We start from the raw sequence: 13,421 nt of genomic DNA on the forward strand, positions 1-13,421 counted from the left end.
GAACAGCTTGTCCAATTGCTTCCGCATCAACTTCAGGAAGTCCTTTTACTCCATTAAACCATTAAGCATGCGATAAGAGGGCATTCATTGATGATGTGATCAGACGTCAGTTGTTCTGCTCCACGCTCACTGGCTAGGATGTCAGATGGTCTACAATTCCAAATGTTGGCATGTTGGCCTTGGGACTAGTCAGGAACAACACAAAGAGTTGCTAGAAATAGCTCAGTGGCAGTTGAAATTGGACCCAGTTACCTTTTTTGGACCCAGAGGCTGACAGTAAAATTGTTCACTTGATTGTTGGGAGTGGCCTTATTTTCTTTTATCTTTAAACATTTTTCTCTCTTTTCTTTCTTTTCTTCTTCTTGAAGCACGCAGATATTGATCATAGTGGAGTGAGTGTTTATTTGTTAGGCTTTATTGAACCCGTAACAAAAGGTAGAAGAAATTGCCTTGAAGGAGGATATACCTAAAATGTATCACTTTTGAAACTCAACCATTTGTCATTCAAATGAGTATAGCTGAGTGGAATAAAATCACACTGTGCCGAATAAGGTATCAAAGTACGCAGACAAAATTCTCCATCGACTATTTTATTTTGCAATTTAGATTTAGTATCTTTAAGTTTTTTAGTATCTTTAAGTTTTTAATATCTTTAGAGTATTTGTATACTTTTTGTGCACAGTATAGAAGAGTTAAATATTAATAGTGCTAAAATATCCCACTGGTACGATTAGGGGTATTCACACAATAGTAAAATCAATTCTTAGTTTTAGAAATGGAAGTCTCCTTAAGACACATATGTAGTCAATGCTGTGTGTAATCCATAATTCACACCTGCCTAATGTTATGTTTGGGATGTTTCGCGTCGATTACAAAGACATTAATAGCCCTACTACAAATATTTATGCATTATGGACAATGCCCTCCGATACCAGGTTCAAGTTGCCTCAGTACATGGCAATAAAATGTCTAAAAATAGGATGAAAGTGAGAAAGAAAGAGGAATAATTCATTGAGCCTGGAAGCTACTCATTGACAATTTATAAAGCATTTGAATCCTCTTGAATTTCAAGTTAAGTTGAGGCATCAGATGGCCAGTTTATTTTACTGATGCTCTTGCCTAGAGGTAAATGAGGTAATATTGCGACTGTGTCTATTTGTGTCAGTGTACAGTCACTATCGGTACCAGTGTACAGATAAAATGCCGGGAGGGCAACTTTGGAAATTGTTTTGTGTACTTACTACTTTGTGCAACCATACCCCACAGATGTTACTTTATTTACTGTAATGTTACATAACCATACACACCCCTACATGTTTTCATTGACAAACATGGACCCTATGAGCCTCCTATGTAGTTAACAGCATAACCATGATTTTGACATTTCACTATTGAAAGCATGGACTTTTGTGGTAAGATATGATATTTTACTGCCTAACTGTGGACCTGGTATGACACCTACGATGGGGGATCTATACCCCATATGCAATATAACAGGGTCTAGCCCCCTCTGCTGCTCTGTTACGACTGTAGACATCTATGGTTGCTGTGGGTCCTCACTTTATGAGTGAAAGGTGGGTCCACATTTGTCACTGAAAACAAATGCCAATACACACACCCCTACAATCCTGCACAAGCAGTCTAGGACTCTGTGTGTTTCTATTAACATGAGGGTGGCTTAACCCTAACCCGCCTGAATGCTACAAAATACTACTTGATATATGCGCTGTTTGTGCATGCATCCCACGTGGTGTGATGACGCAATCGCCCTAAGTGATATGCAGGCACGGTTTCGGCTGGCCAGCGAAGCCCAAGACCCGTGGCAAAGTGTCGCCGACCGAATGCTTGGCATGCGATTGGCGAATCCCACCCAGAGCAAACAACTTCTTTCTTTCTTTTCTCTCTTTATTCTTTCCTTCTTTCCCTTCCCGTCGCCAAAAAGCCCCTAGGCGGTTAGGGTTAGGTTACCACTATCGAAACTCAGTATAGGCTTCCTTAACCCTAACCCGCCTGAATGCTACAAAATACTACTTGGTATATGCGCTGTTCGTGCATGCATCCACACGTGGTGTGATGACGCAATCGCCCTAAGTGATATGTAGGCACGGTTTCGCTGGCTAGCGAAGCCCAAGACCCGTGGCAAAGTGTCGCCGACCGAAAGTGCTTGGCATGCGAGGGTCTCGGGTTCGAATCCCACCCAGAGCAAACAACTTCTTTCCTTCTTTTCTCTCTTTATTCTTTCCTTCTTTCCTTCCGTCGCTAAAAAGCCCTAGGCGGTTAGGGTTAAACAATGTTTAATCAAAATACCAAGGACTTAAATGCAGGGGTGTGATTTTTAAAATCCTTGTTGGCCAGATTTTCGAATTTTTCAGTACTTGTTGGCTGGAAAAAAGAACAGAAAATGAGAAAATGAAAGGAATAGAAACTGACCATGGTAGATGTTAAAGCACAATGCTCAAAGCATCTTTAAAATGCTTGCAATTAATTATGTCTTACTGCAGACCTCCGAGAACTGAGGATAGATTGCAGATAGATCCACTGTTTTTATACGAAAAGTCATGTTTTATCATGTTTTGTGATACATGAAATTGTGCGTCTTTTTACTAGTAAACAACTTTTAGCACATTGTGAAGTAGGCTATTTTACTGCCCTCAGTGATCAGCAGATTACATTTCTGAACACATTTTACAATTTCCGTTTCAAGGGTAAACCACCATTGTTGTAAACTTAACAGTCATCAGCATCATCAGGTATGCTGTTCGTCTGTTGACATGGCGCCCTCAATAAATTTGTTCCAACTGATGCGATTTGCAGGCTTTTCTTCAGCTGACATGATAGTTTCATTTAATTGCTTCAGTTCTTTTTGGATCAAGGACATCCAAGCAGTCTTTGGCTTTTCTCTAGGCTTTTTATTTCGTGCAGATATTCTTTCATGGCTTTTCTGGCTGGTGTGTCTTCTGGCAGTCTTTAAGTAGATGTCCTAGCCATAATAGCTGTTGCTTCTTTAAATATAACACTGCTATTATTAATAGATAATCAAATCTAATCCCTCACTGAAAAGATTAATTTGTCAAAAAAGTGCTTATTAGTCATTGTAAATGAAATATTTATCATTCAAGATAAAAATGCTGAAAATGTAGTTGAGATGTTGAGGAAACAATAATAGCATTTCAAATTAATTTTCATCAACACAAGTATTTTCACAAAAATATTCATTTTTAATGACAAATTTAACAATGAATAATTTGTAAAACGACAAATTAATGAATGACAAATATGTAGAATGACATATTTTTAGTGCATGACAAAATTAAATGACAAATTAACAGTGCTAGAGGGGGTATGGGGACACACCAGTCAGAAATCTTGCCACCCTCCAGTTCCCCCCAATAAAAACCCTAAATAACGAAAACTTTTACTTTTTGCTGCAATTTTTCGCAAAATTTTTTGATTTTGCCCCACCCCCCTGAAGTTCACTTTACCCCCCCCCCCCCAAAAAAAAACAAATTCCTAGCGCTACCTCTGACCACAGAACACATATATATACATGATGTAATACACATGGGATTTCGGGGGATATACGTGCTTGACTGAAGGCTACCTTTTACTAATAATTGTACATCAATAACTAAATTAGCAATTGTTATTGCTATGTGTGTCAGTGTTAGGAAACGGAAACCAAACCATAACTAAATTAGCAATTGGTATCATTGCGTGTCAGTGTTAGGGATTAGGGAAACCAACCGTGAAAGACACCTGCTTAGATTAGGCTCTTCCATTTAAAGTCCACACTACCCCTGTGGAAGATTTAGCTAAAGTCTTCCACAGAGGGAGTATGAGTTTTGAATAGAATAGACAATTGAGTAATTTCCATTTGAAATACTCACTCCAGTTGTGGAAGATATAGGTAAAGCTATAATACAGAGGGAGTATGGGTTTCAAAATGATTAACCCTGACTAATTACATTTTGAAAAGCATACTCCCCCCTGTGTAAGATATTTCCAAAATCTTCCACAGGGGTAGTGTGAATTTTAGGTGGAATTGCCCAATTAAGTTGGGTGTAACAAGTTGAACAGTTTGCTGCTTCTGCACAACTAATTGAGTAATTGTACCACAATAACTAAATTAGCAAGTGAGCAAGTGGAATGGCTCTATACAGGGTGTCGCGATACCATTTTGAACATTAACTTCTTTAGTATTTGGCAAGCGACAGCAAACATGAAGGTGTCTTTGCATAGAAAAAGCTCATACAATAATTTTGATATCAAATTCCACATAGGATACTTGCTTGAATCAAGGCTACCTTTTACTAAATAATAATAATTGTACATCAATAGCTAAATTAGCAATTGGTATTACTATGTGTGTCAGTATTAGGAAACGGAAACCAAACCATAACTAAATTAGCAATTGGTATCATTGTGTATCAGTGTTAGGGAATAGGAAAACCAACCTTGAATGACACCGACACCTGCTTATATTAGTTGAGTGTAACAAGTTCAGTTTGCCACTTCTGCACAACTAATTGAGTAATTGTACCACAAGAACTAAATTAGCAAGTGAGCAAGTGAGCAAGTGGAGTGACTCTATACAGGGTGTCCCGAAATATCTTGATACCATTTTGAACGTTTACAACTCTGGTATTCAGCAAGCGACAGCAAACATGAAGATGTCTTTGCATGGAAGAAACTCGTACAATAATTTTGATACCAAATTCCACATAGGATACTTGCTTGAATCAAGGCTACCTTTTACTAATAATTGTACATCAATAACTAAATTAGCAATTGGTATTACTATGTGTGTCTGTGTTTAGGAAACGGAAACCAAACCATAACTAAATTAGCAATTGGTATCATTGTGTGTCAGTTTTAGGGAATAGGAAAACCAGCCTTGAATGACATCTGCTTATATTGAGTATAACAAGTTGAACAGTTTGCTGCTTCGATCTGCACAACTAATTGAGTAATTGTACCACAATAACTAAATTAGCAATTGAGCAAGTGGAGTGACTCTATACAGGGTGTCCCGAAAAGTCTCGATACCATTTTGACCATTTACAACTTTAGTATTTGGCAAGCAACAGCAAACATGAAGGTGTCTTTGCATCGAAGAAACTCGTACAATAATTTTGATACCAAATTCCACATAGGATACTTGTTTGAATCAAGGTTACCTTTTACTAATAATTGTACATCAATAATTAAATTAGCAATTGGTATTACTATGTGTGTCGGTGTTATGAAATGTAAACCAAACCATAACTAAATTAGCAATTGGTATCATTGTGTGTCAGTGTTAGGGAATAGGAAAACCAACCGTGAAAGACACCTGCTTATATTAGTTGAGTGTAACAAGTTGAACAGTTTGCCACTTCTGCACAACTAATTGAGTAATTGTACCACAATAACTAAATTAGCAAGTGAGCAAGTGGAGTGACTCTATATATATACAGGGTGTCCCGAAAAGTCTTGATACCATTTTCGTCAACTCTTCCTATACCTTTATCCAGGAGCCATGCGTTGTTACTCACAGTCCAGCAGCGATTATGCGAACGCAAGGTTACATGTTACACATGATGAGTGCGTAAAAGTTGTCATGCCTGAAATGCGTAAACACTCTCTTATGTTGGAGGTAACAGCAAAACATTACCACTTTATTCTTGAGTTTTATTGCTGATATCTACAGAGAAGTCACTGATCTTCTTTTAATGTTAAGTGGCAATTCAATCTTGCTTCACAGTAATGTTCATTACCTATTAACAACTTGCGGCTGGCGCGTCTGCGTGGTTTACTTAGCTTGGGCAGCTCGCAGCAAAGTAAACCATGCAGATGCATCGTGTTGGTGATTGACAACTCGTTTTGAACGTTTACAACTTAAGTATTCAGCAAGCGACAGCAAACATGAACTTGTTGTCTTTGCATAGAAAAAGCTCATACAAATATTACAGACATAATAAATAAACTACTGTTAAACATTTGGACATATAACATCAAAAACAATATAATAATTTTACAACATATCTCCAGATCCCAAGTATGCACTACCTTCTCTCAACATCTGTAACATTTTCTCTCAATTCAATTCAATTGTAATATTAAACAATTCTCATATTAGATAGATTAATGTATCTACGATTCTACGGAAGTTCTCATATTGTATAATAAAAAAAAGATGACATGCAACACTGAAATGTGCACTTATGCTTTGACTTTGTGCAGAAATCAAGTCAGCAAAAGCTGTCTAATGAAGTTGTATAACATTCGATTCCATCCTTCAATTCTCTGCTCTGTCACAAGACACTTCCACCTGGACATAACTCTCAATTATTCACAGTGGACGAGGAAAGACTGGAAGGTCAACATTCAACATTAGTGTTGTTCTTCTTATTGTAACTGCAAGTCTAAGGAAAACAATTTATTATTTTATTTTATTTATTCGTTATTTATTCAGGAAAATGTTATCAATACAAAAGTACTGGTCTCCCTGGAAGCCCTGATAACATACAATCAGTTGTTTTCCATTAAAAGTGTTCCAAAATCTAGGTATATGCTGAAGATTAAATGTCAAATTGATCTTCAGTTTAACCGAGGCAGGGGTGAAAGTGCAATTTGCATGTAGCCCATTGTTAGATTGGATATTCTATAAAGAAATGATTTCAATCTATCATCCTCGACTATATCATAACAGAATAAGACAATGATTTTTGTTGAAATTTCACAAGTAAAGAATGTGAAGAGAGCAGTTTAAAATTCAATTTCACAATTCTCAATGAGAAATACACATTTTTTTCTTGCTAGTATTGATATGTTGCATTTGATTTGTACTTTTGATTGGTCTTGTGTAATAGGGAAGGAAAACATATTAATTGCATGATTGTACAATGTACTTTCCCTTGGTCAATCCTTGTAAAAGTTTTGATGGTTCAAATCAAGACTTTTGGGACACCCTGTATATAACCAATGGTATTGTGTTATGAAAGACATGTAAGACATCAACAATGCTATTAGCAAGTGGAGTGATTAGCAAGTGGAGTGACTATATCAACGGTAATGTCTTATGTAAGACATCAACAATGCTATTAGCAAGTGGAGTGACTATATATAACCAACAGTATTGTGTTCTGTTCCCCAACTCGTGAAGAAGTAGTTGAAGCAATAGCAGCCATGAAGACCAACAAGGCAGCAGCATTGGACTGTGCTATAACTGCTGAAGCACTTCAGGGAGGAGGGATAGCATGATTGATATGATTCTCAAATTCTGTATGGAAGTATTCTCAACGCTGACACCGCCACGTCAGTGGGTCACAAATGTCATCATTCCTCTACCAAAGAAAGGCGACCTCTCTCTCATGACAAACTACCGTGGTATTTCACTTATGTCCATTGCCGCAAAAGTGTACAACAAGATCCTTCTGAACAGAATCCGACCTCACATTGATCCTTTACTGAGAAGCAACCAGGCTGGCTTTAGATCAGGTCAAGCTGTGCTCAGCAAATACACATTTTGAGGAGGATCATGGAAGGCTTCAAGGAGTACCAACTTCCCTTGACAGTCACTTTTGTGGACTTCAAAAAAGCCTTTGACTCCATCAACAGGTCTGTCATGTTCTCAGTGCTGCGGCATTATGGAATACCAAAGGTTGTGGTCAATATCATCCAGGTGCTCTACAAGGACTCCAATAGTGCCGTTATGGTAGATGGAAGTATCTCAGAGCCTTTCCAAGTAACAACTGGAGTGCTTCAGGGTGATGTGTTGGCACCATTCCTGTTCATTATCCTGGTAGACTACCTCCTGAAGAAATCAACTTCTGGAATTGACGCTGGAATTGTTACCTACCCACGTCGGTCAAGCAGGTATCCTGCTAAGATGCTGAATGACCTGGATTTTGCTGATGATATTGCCCTGTTGGAATCTTCTATAGCCCGGCCCAGTCACAGCTTACTAGGACTGCAACAGCAGCAGCAGATCTAGGCCTTGTCATCAGCGCACCTAAGACAGAATATATGACTGCAAACTGTAACGCCCAGCCAGCACTTGAAGTCTATGGTAGTACCATCAACCATGTCACAGACTTCCAAGTACTTGGGTTCCAAGATGGGCTCTAGTGTTGGAGACCTAAAAAGAAGAAAAGCACTAGCCTGGGCCGCTTTCTGGAAACTGGAACGCCTTTGGAGAAGCCCATCCCTGCCAATCGGAACAAAAATCAAGCTGTTTGAGACAACTTGTGTCACTATCCTTCTGTACGGGTGCGAGTCATGGGTAATCACCAAGGACATGGAAAATAAGATCAATGCCTTTGCAACATCTTTGCTACAGAGTCATGTTAAACATCAAGCGTGTGGATCGGATCCCAAATGAAACCATCTACAATCTGACCAACACCACTCCACTGATTGCCAGAGTCAAGATTCATCAACTCAAATTTCTCGGCCATATACTGCGTCTTGAAGATGACGAGCCTGTGAAAGAATATGCCCTTTATATTCCACCACATGGGAAGAGGAAACCGGGACGGTCATGACACTGTACTTACAGTATGTACAGCACCTCCTGGGAGATACTGAAGGGATGCTGCAGCCAAACAAAATTGTTTCGCTTGCCCAAGATCGCAACAGTTGGAGAAAGCTTGTAGTCGCCTGCTCCGCAGCCGACTGATGATGATGAAGACATCAACAATGCTGTGAATGAACGTTGTTGTGATGAAGTCATTTGCATGACCTACTTTAAGATAGCATCCGTACTCATAGAACCCCTCAGGAAATCTAGCCCTTTAAGGTTGGTCTTGACCCTGAAATTAATGCATATTTTTGGCCTCATAACTGATAATTATTGTTGGTCTATATATTTAGAATAGCAAAAACGTGGCAAACATTAGGCAGAGGAGCCCTATTTAACATTAGCCTTGGACATTTAATTAATTTATTGATTTTTCACCAGGGCAAGTCGGGGGAAAAATAAATAAAATAATTAAATATCCAAAGCTAAAGCTAAATAGGGAACCTCCACCTAATGAATCCATATGTGATGTCAAATTTGGGTAAAAATGCTCAGCTTTTTAGAAAATCCAATTTTTACCCAAATGTTTGGATTTTTTTTTATCAGCTTTGAGCAATAATCACCAAAATTGGTCAACAAATGCTAAATTTGGTACAAAAATCATAAAAAACATGAGTTTCACCCAAATGTCAACCAGTTCGGGCAAAGTTGGTCAAAATTGGAAAAAAAATGTTAAAAACTAGTTTCTAGATATTTGTATCTAGTTTTTGAAACTTAATACTAACAAAAATCCTGTAGAATTTTTTTGTTATGTTGTCCAAACATATTTGTGTCAAAAAATTTCTTTTGGATTTCCTCTAGAACATTATTTTTGCTCAATTTTAACATCACAGATAGAATTTTCAAGGGTTTGCAATTTTAAATATCATATTTTTCTCTTAGTAGCCCACTTCCATTAACGCTTCTACCATTTTTTTCAACCAAGATGTTTAAAAATGCTGGTTTTTTTTCCATGCTATCATAATGCATACACGATCACTAATGGAGTTGGTAGTTGGCTAATAGCATAAATTTAGAAGTGAACGGAAAGTCATTGATCCTAAGTTCATAGTTTGTTATATCAGAGTAAGTTTTAAGCTTACCAAATGATTTTAAAAAGAATAATAATAATAAATGCCCCTTTTTGAAAAATGCAATGCCCCCAGGGCATTTAACAGAGGAAATACATGTACACTTTCATATACTTTAGGCTAACCTTTAAATGATTTGTACAGCCTCCAGTGATGGACATGACTGCCACATCAAAGTGCAACATAAACATACACGCTACCTTATTTGTAGATATAAATGTTATATACGTTCATAAAACTATAAATCCTGGGCATCTGAAGAGGATCCAATGTTACATATTCAAGAAACAGGCTTGTCACTAAACACCAAAAACTGATCATTTTGATACAGCTTGTATGCTTTTACATAGGAGATGGCCCTTGAAATGCAATGTGCTTGAGATGTAATCAACTACATAACGTTGTTGGGCAGGAAAAACCTCCTATGTGTCGCTGGCCCCTGAACATGTTTCAAATAAAATCTCCTATGCAACCTCTTGGCCAATTTATTTTAAACATGTTCAAGGGCCACAAGCACATAGGAGGTTTTTCCTGCCCAACTACATAATATTGTCTTGGGTAATTTTAAATGCAAACTTCTGAAGTGTGTAACTCTTGACTACATTTCTGTCATATTATCAATTTTGTATCCTTACGATTACAACTAGAAATGTCCCCAAAGAGGTACTTGTTTGATATGTATCGCTCCTGGGTCACAACTTCAGATGGAAAGAAATGCTGTCATCTAAAAATATTCATTTATACAAAAATATCTCTTTATTCTGTAATGCTTATATACAATTAAAATCATAACTCGTTACAGGAATTTTAACCCGGGTAGGCCAAGGCCGGGTAGGAAATCGGGTACCAGGGAATCGGTGAGAGCCTAATAACCTCTTTGCAACCTTTATGTTTACAACTTGAATTATCCCCAAACAGGTACATATGTATCGCTTGTGGGCTACCACTTCAGATAGAAGGAAATATGCCGTCATCTAAAAATATTCATTGATACAATAATATTGCTTTATTCCGTAAACCTTAAATACGATTAAAATCACAACTCTCACAGCTAATCTCTTGCTTGTTTAGAGCAAGTTATGATATTTGCCTTGTCCTTGGATCAATTCCCAGTGCGGTTGGTTTGAAAACCGCTTTAATTTCAATTTTAGGTCATCAGAAGAAAAATACCATATGGCATCACAAGTTGTGTGTCAGTCAGTCAGTGTGTCAGTCTGCAGACAGTATGTCAACAATTATGTACAAGGTTTTTGGTTAAAATGTTTCTAAAACATGATTTTAAACAACATAAATGGTTATTTACCCATAAGCAGACCCATAAATATCTCTAACCGTCAATTTCCTGTTCTTCAATTCTGATATTTTCATCTGTTGCCAAATTTGTCATATATTTTGTTTTTCCGTTGTGCATTTTCAATCCCACCTTCTTGCTTTCTTTATCCAAGTCATTAAGTTGTGTTTCCATGTCCTTCACTGTTGAGGTATAGTAAGGGCAACGTCATCTACAAATCGGATGTCTGTTAATTTTTCTCCATCAACATTGATTCCTCTTTCATCCAAAGGTAGTTTTTTGAAGATAGCCTCCATAGCTGTTGTGAATATCTTTGATGATAACATATTTCCTTGTCTAGTTGCTGTGAATATCTTTGGTGACAACGTATTTCCTTGTCTAACTCCTCTGGATATCTTAACAATGTCAGAAATGTCACTATCCAGATGAATTCGAGATGTTGCATCCGTATGTTCTACGGAATCAAATGCTTTCTCGTAAATCAATGAATCCAATACATAAGTCAAGTTGATATTTGTTTGACTTTTCAATGAGTAGGTTTATTGCAAGTAGGTGGGCCATGGTTGAGAAACCTTCTCTAAAACCCGCCTGCTCTTATGGTTGATGTTCATCCAGTTCTTTCTTTAGTCTATTTTGAAGAATTTTTGTGAAAAAAAAGTGTAGTGTAGTTTATGGTCATTTTAATTATTGAACCAAATATTTTTATAGGTTTTCCAAAAATCATGAAAAATTGGAATTTTTGTAGTGGTGTGTTGAATTGAATCATAATAAACAAAATTAAATTGAGGTCATAGGTTAAACTCAGCACTCAGAATCACAAAAAGTTGTACTATAGAGGATTACATGAGAAATCTTAAAATCCCCTACATTTCGTGGTGATAAATTCAGGGATTTAAATTAGGGATTGGAATGCTCAAGGCAGTTTACATGGCGTAGTTCCTCAATTTTTTCCTCGAGAACCATGTTGCTTAAGCAAAAAGCTTACGCAACATGGTTGTCCCTACAGAAGAGCATGTCTTCTGTATGGATTACCCCACTATTTCAGCTGTGTCAATAATTCTTATGTTTGAATACACCTGTTTTTACTGCACATTTTTAAGTTGTCTTTTCTATTGCTTTTGTTTCTTACAGAGTAAAACGCCGCTGGAAAATAACGAGACCCATCATTCTGGATGTCTATTCTGCGATCCTATCCTAGCACCGCTAACAGAAGCACATCACGCCCGGATGCGTAATCGTCGAGGAGGAGGCAGAGGAGGAGGGGGATCATCACGAGGAAGAGGGGGTGGCAGGGGGAGAGGGAGAGGAAGAGGGAGGGGACGGGGGAGAGGTGGACCAAAGGATAAAATGTCACAATTAGCAGCCTATTTTGTATAAGGAATATTTTTTGTACAATTAATATGCATAGTAGATAGTACAATTTTAGTAAACTTTAGCCTAACTTGAATCATGTTTCTATTTTAGTTTAGTAACAACCTTATTTTATTTTATGAACCAAACTAACCAAATGTCATTCTTAAAAGATACAATTGGACCTTGAAAAAATTATTTTGTTGAGTTGGCTTGAAGAAAGAGAATAGTTTTCTCATAACACCTAGAACCCTATGACCCTTCTGAAAGCACAAAAACTACAATATGGGTGCCTCCATTAGACTACAATCTTAGAAATAAATCAAATAATTGTTCCAACACTTTAAAGGCATAATTGGAAATGGTCCCCCTTCTACCAACGTACGATGTTGACATGCCCAGTATATCATCTTCACCATATCTTCTCCCAACATTGTTTGGTAGGGAAAGGGGAGGGGGTATGCTGAGATGAACATTGAAACAACACTTATTATAATTATTTATAATTTTTAGTTTCCAGTGACTCGCATAGCATGCGCACTATACTAACTTACTAAGAAGAACATTGGAATTAGAGTGTGTGTTCGAACACATTTTTTCTGGGATTGTAGGTTGGTAAGGGCACAGAGGGCAACACATAGGCCATCTCCAACCAAACCACTCTATGGCATTAGGTTTAGATAGCACCATATAGCCAATAAACTGGCCAGTGGCAAAGCATGTATATGTTTAGACAGCTCTTCAAATAGTGCTTGCAAGACAATACCTGCAAGGCAAGAGGGCCCTAGCAGGGGAACTGGTTTGGAGGTCTTTGCACACAAGGTGTAAATGGGGCCTGATTCCCTTTGTGACACATGTGGTACAAACCGTTATAGGTATCCAAACCATCTATGTACCTACCTGCCATTGTGTATAACAGATGAAAGTTCGATCATTCACGGATTAACATCAACATTCAAAATCAGGCAAATAATACAACCTAGCATTTATTCTTTGTTGTGCGCAACAATGTGCATTTGTCCATATTTTTCAGTTATATTTTTATTTTGGAAACTTCTTTTGAGTGTGATTTACATTTACAAATGACAGGTACAAATTTAAATTTAGTCAGAACATATTCAATCATTAAATGAACACAAAATACTGCAAC

The 13,421-nt window shown here is 37.5% G+C and overlaps 1 protein-coding gene across 1 annotated transcript in view; it reads left to right on the top strand.

Annotated features, from left to right (window-relative positions):
- Positions 1-13,199, top strand: part of LOC140155258 (DNA topoisomerase 3-beta-1-like) — a 278,324-nt gene extending 265,125 nt beyond the window's left edge. The window contains exon 16 of the mRNA XM_072178018.1: positions 12,053-13,199. Within this exon, the coding sequence (XP_072034119.1) occupies positions 12,053-12,298 (246 nt within the window). The 3' untranslated portion in view covers positions 12,299-13,199. The remainder of the gene's footprint in view (positions 1-12,052) is intronic.
- The last annotated feature ends 222 nt before the right edge of the window (positions 13,200-13,421 follow it).

The sequence above is a fragment of the Amphiura filiformis genome, chromosome 6 (genome assembly GCF_039555335.1).
Source record: "Amphiura filiformis chromosome 6, Afil_fr2py, whole genome shotgun sequence".
NCBI lineage: Eukaryota > Metazoa > Echinodermata > Ophiuroidea > Amphilepidida > Amphiuridae > Amphiura > Amphiura filiformis.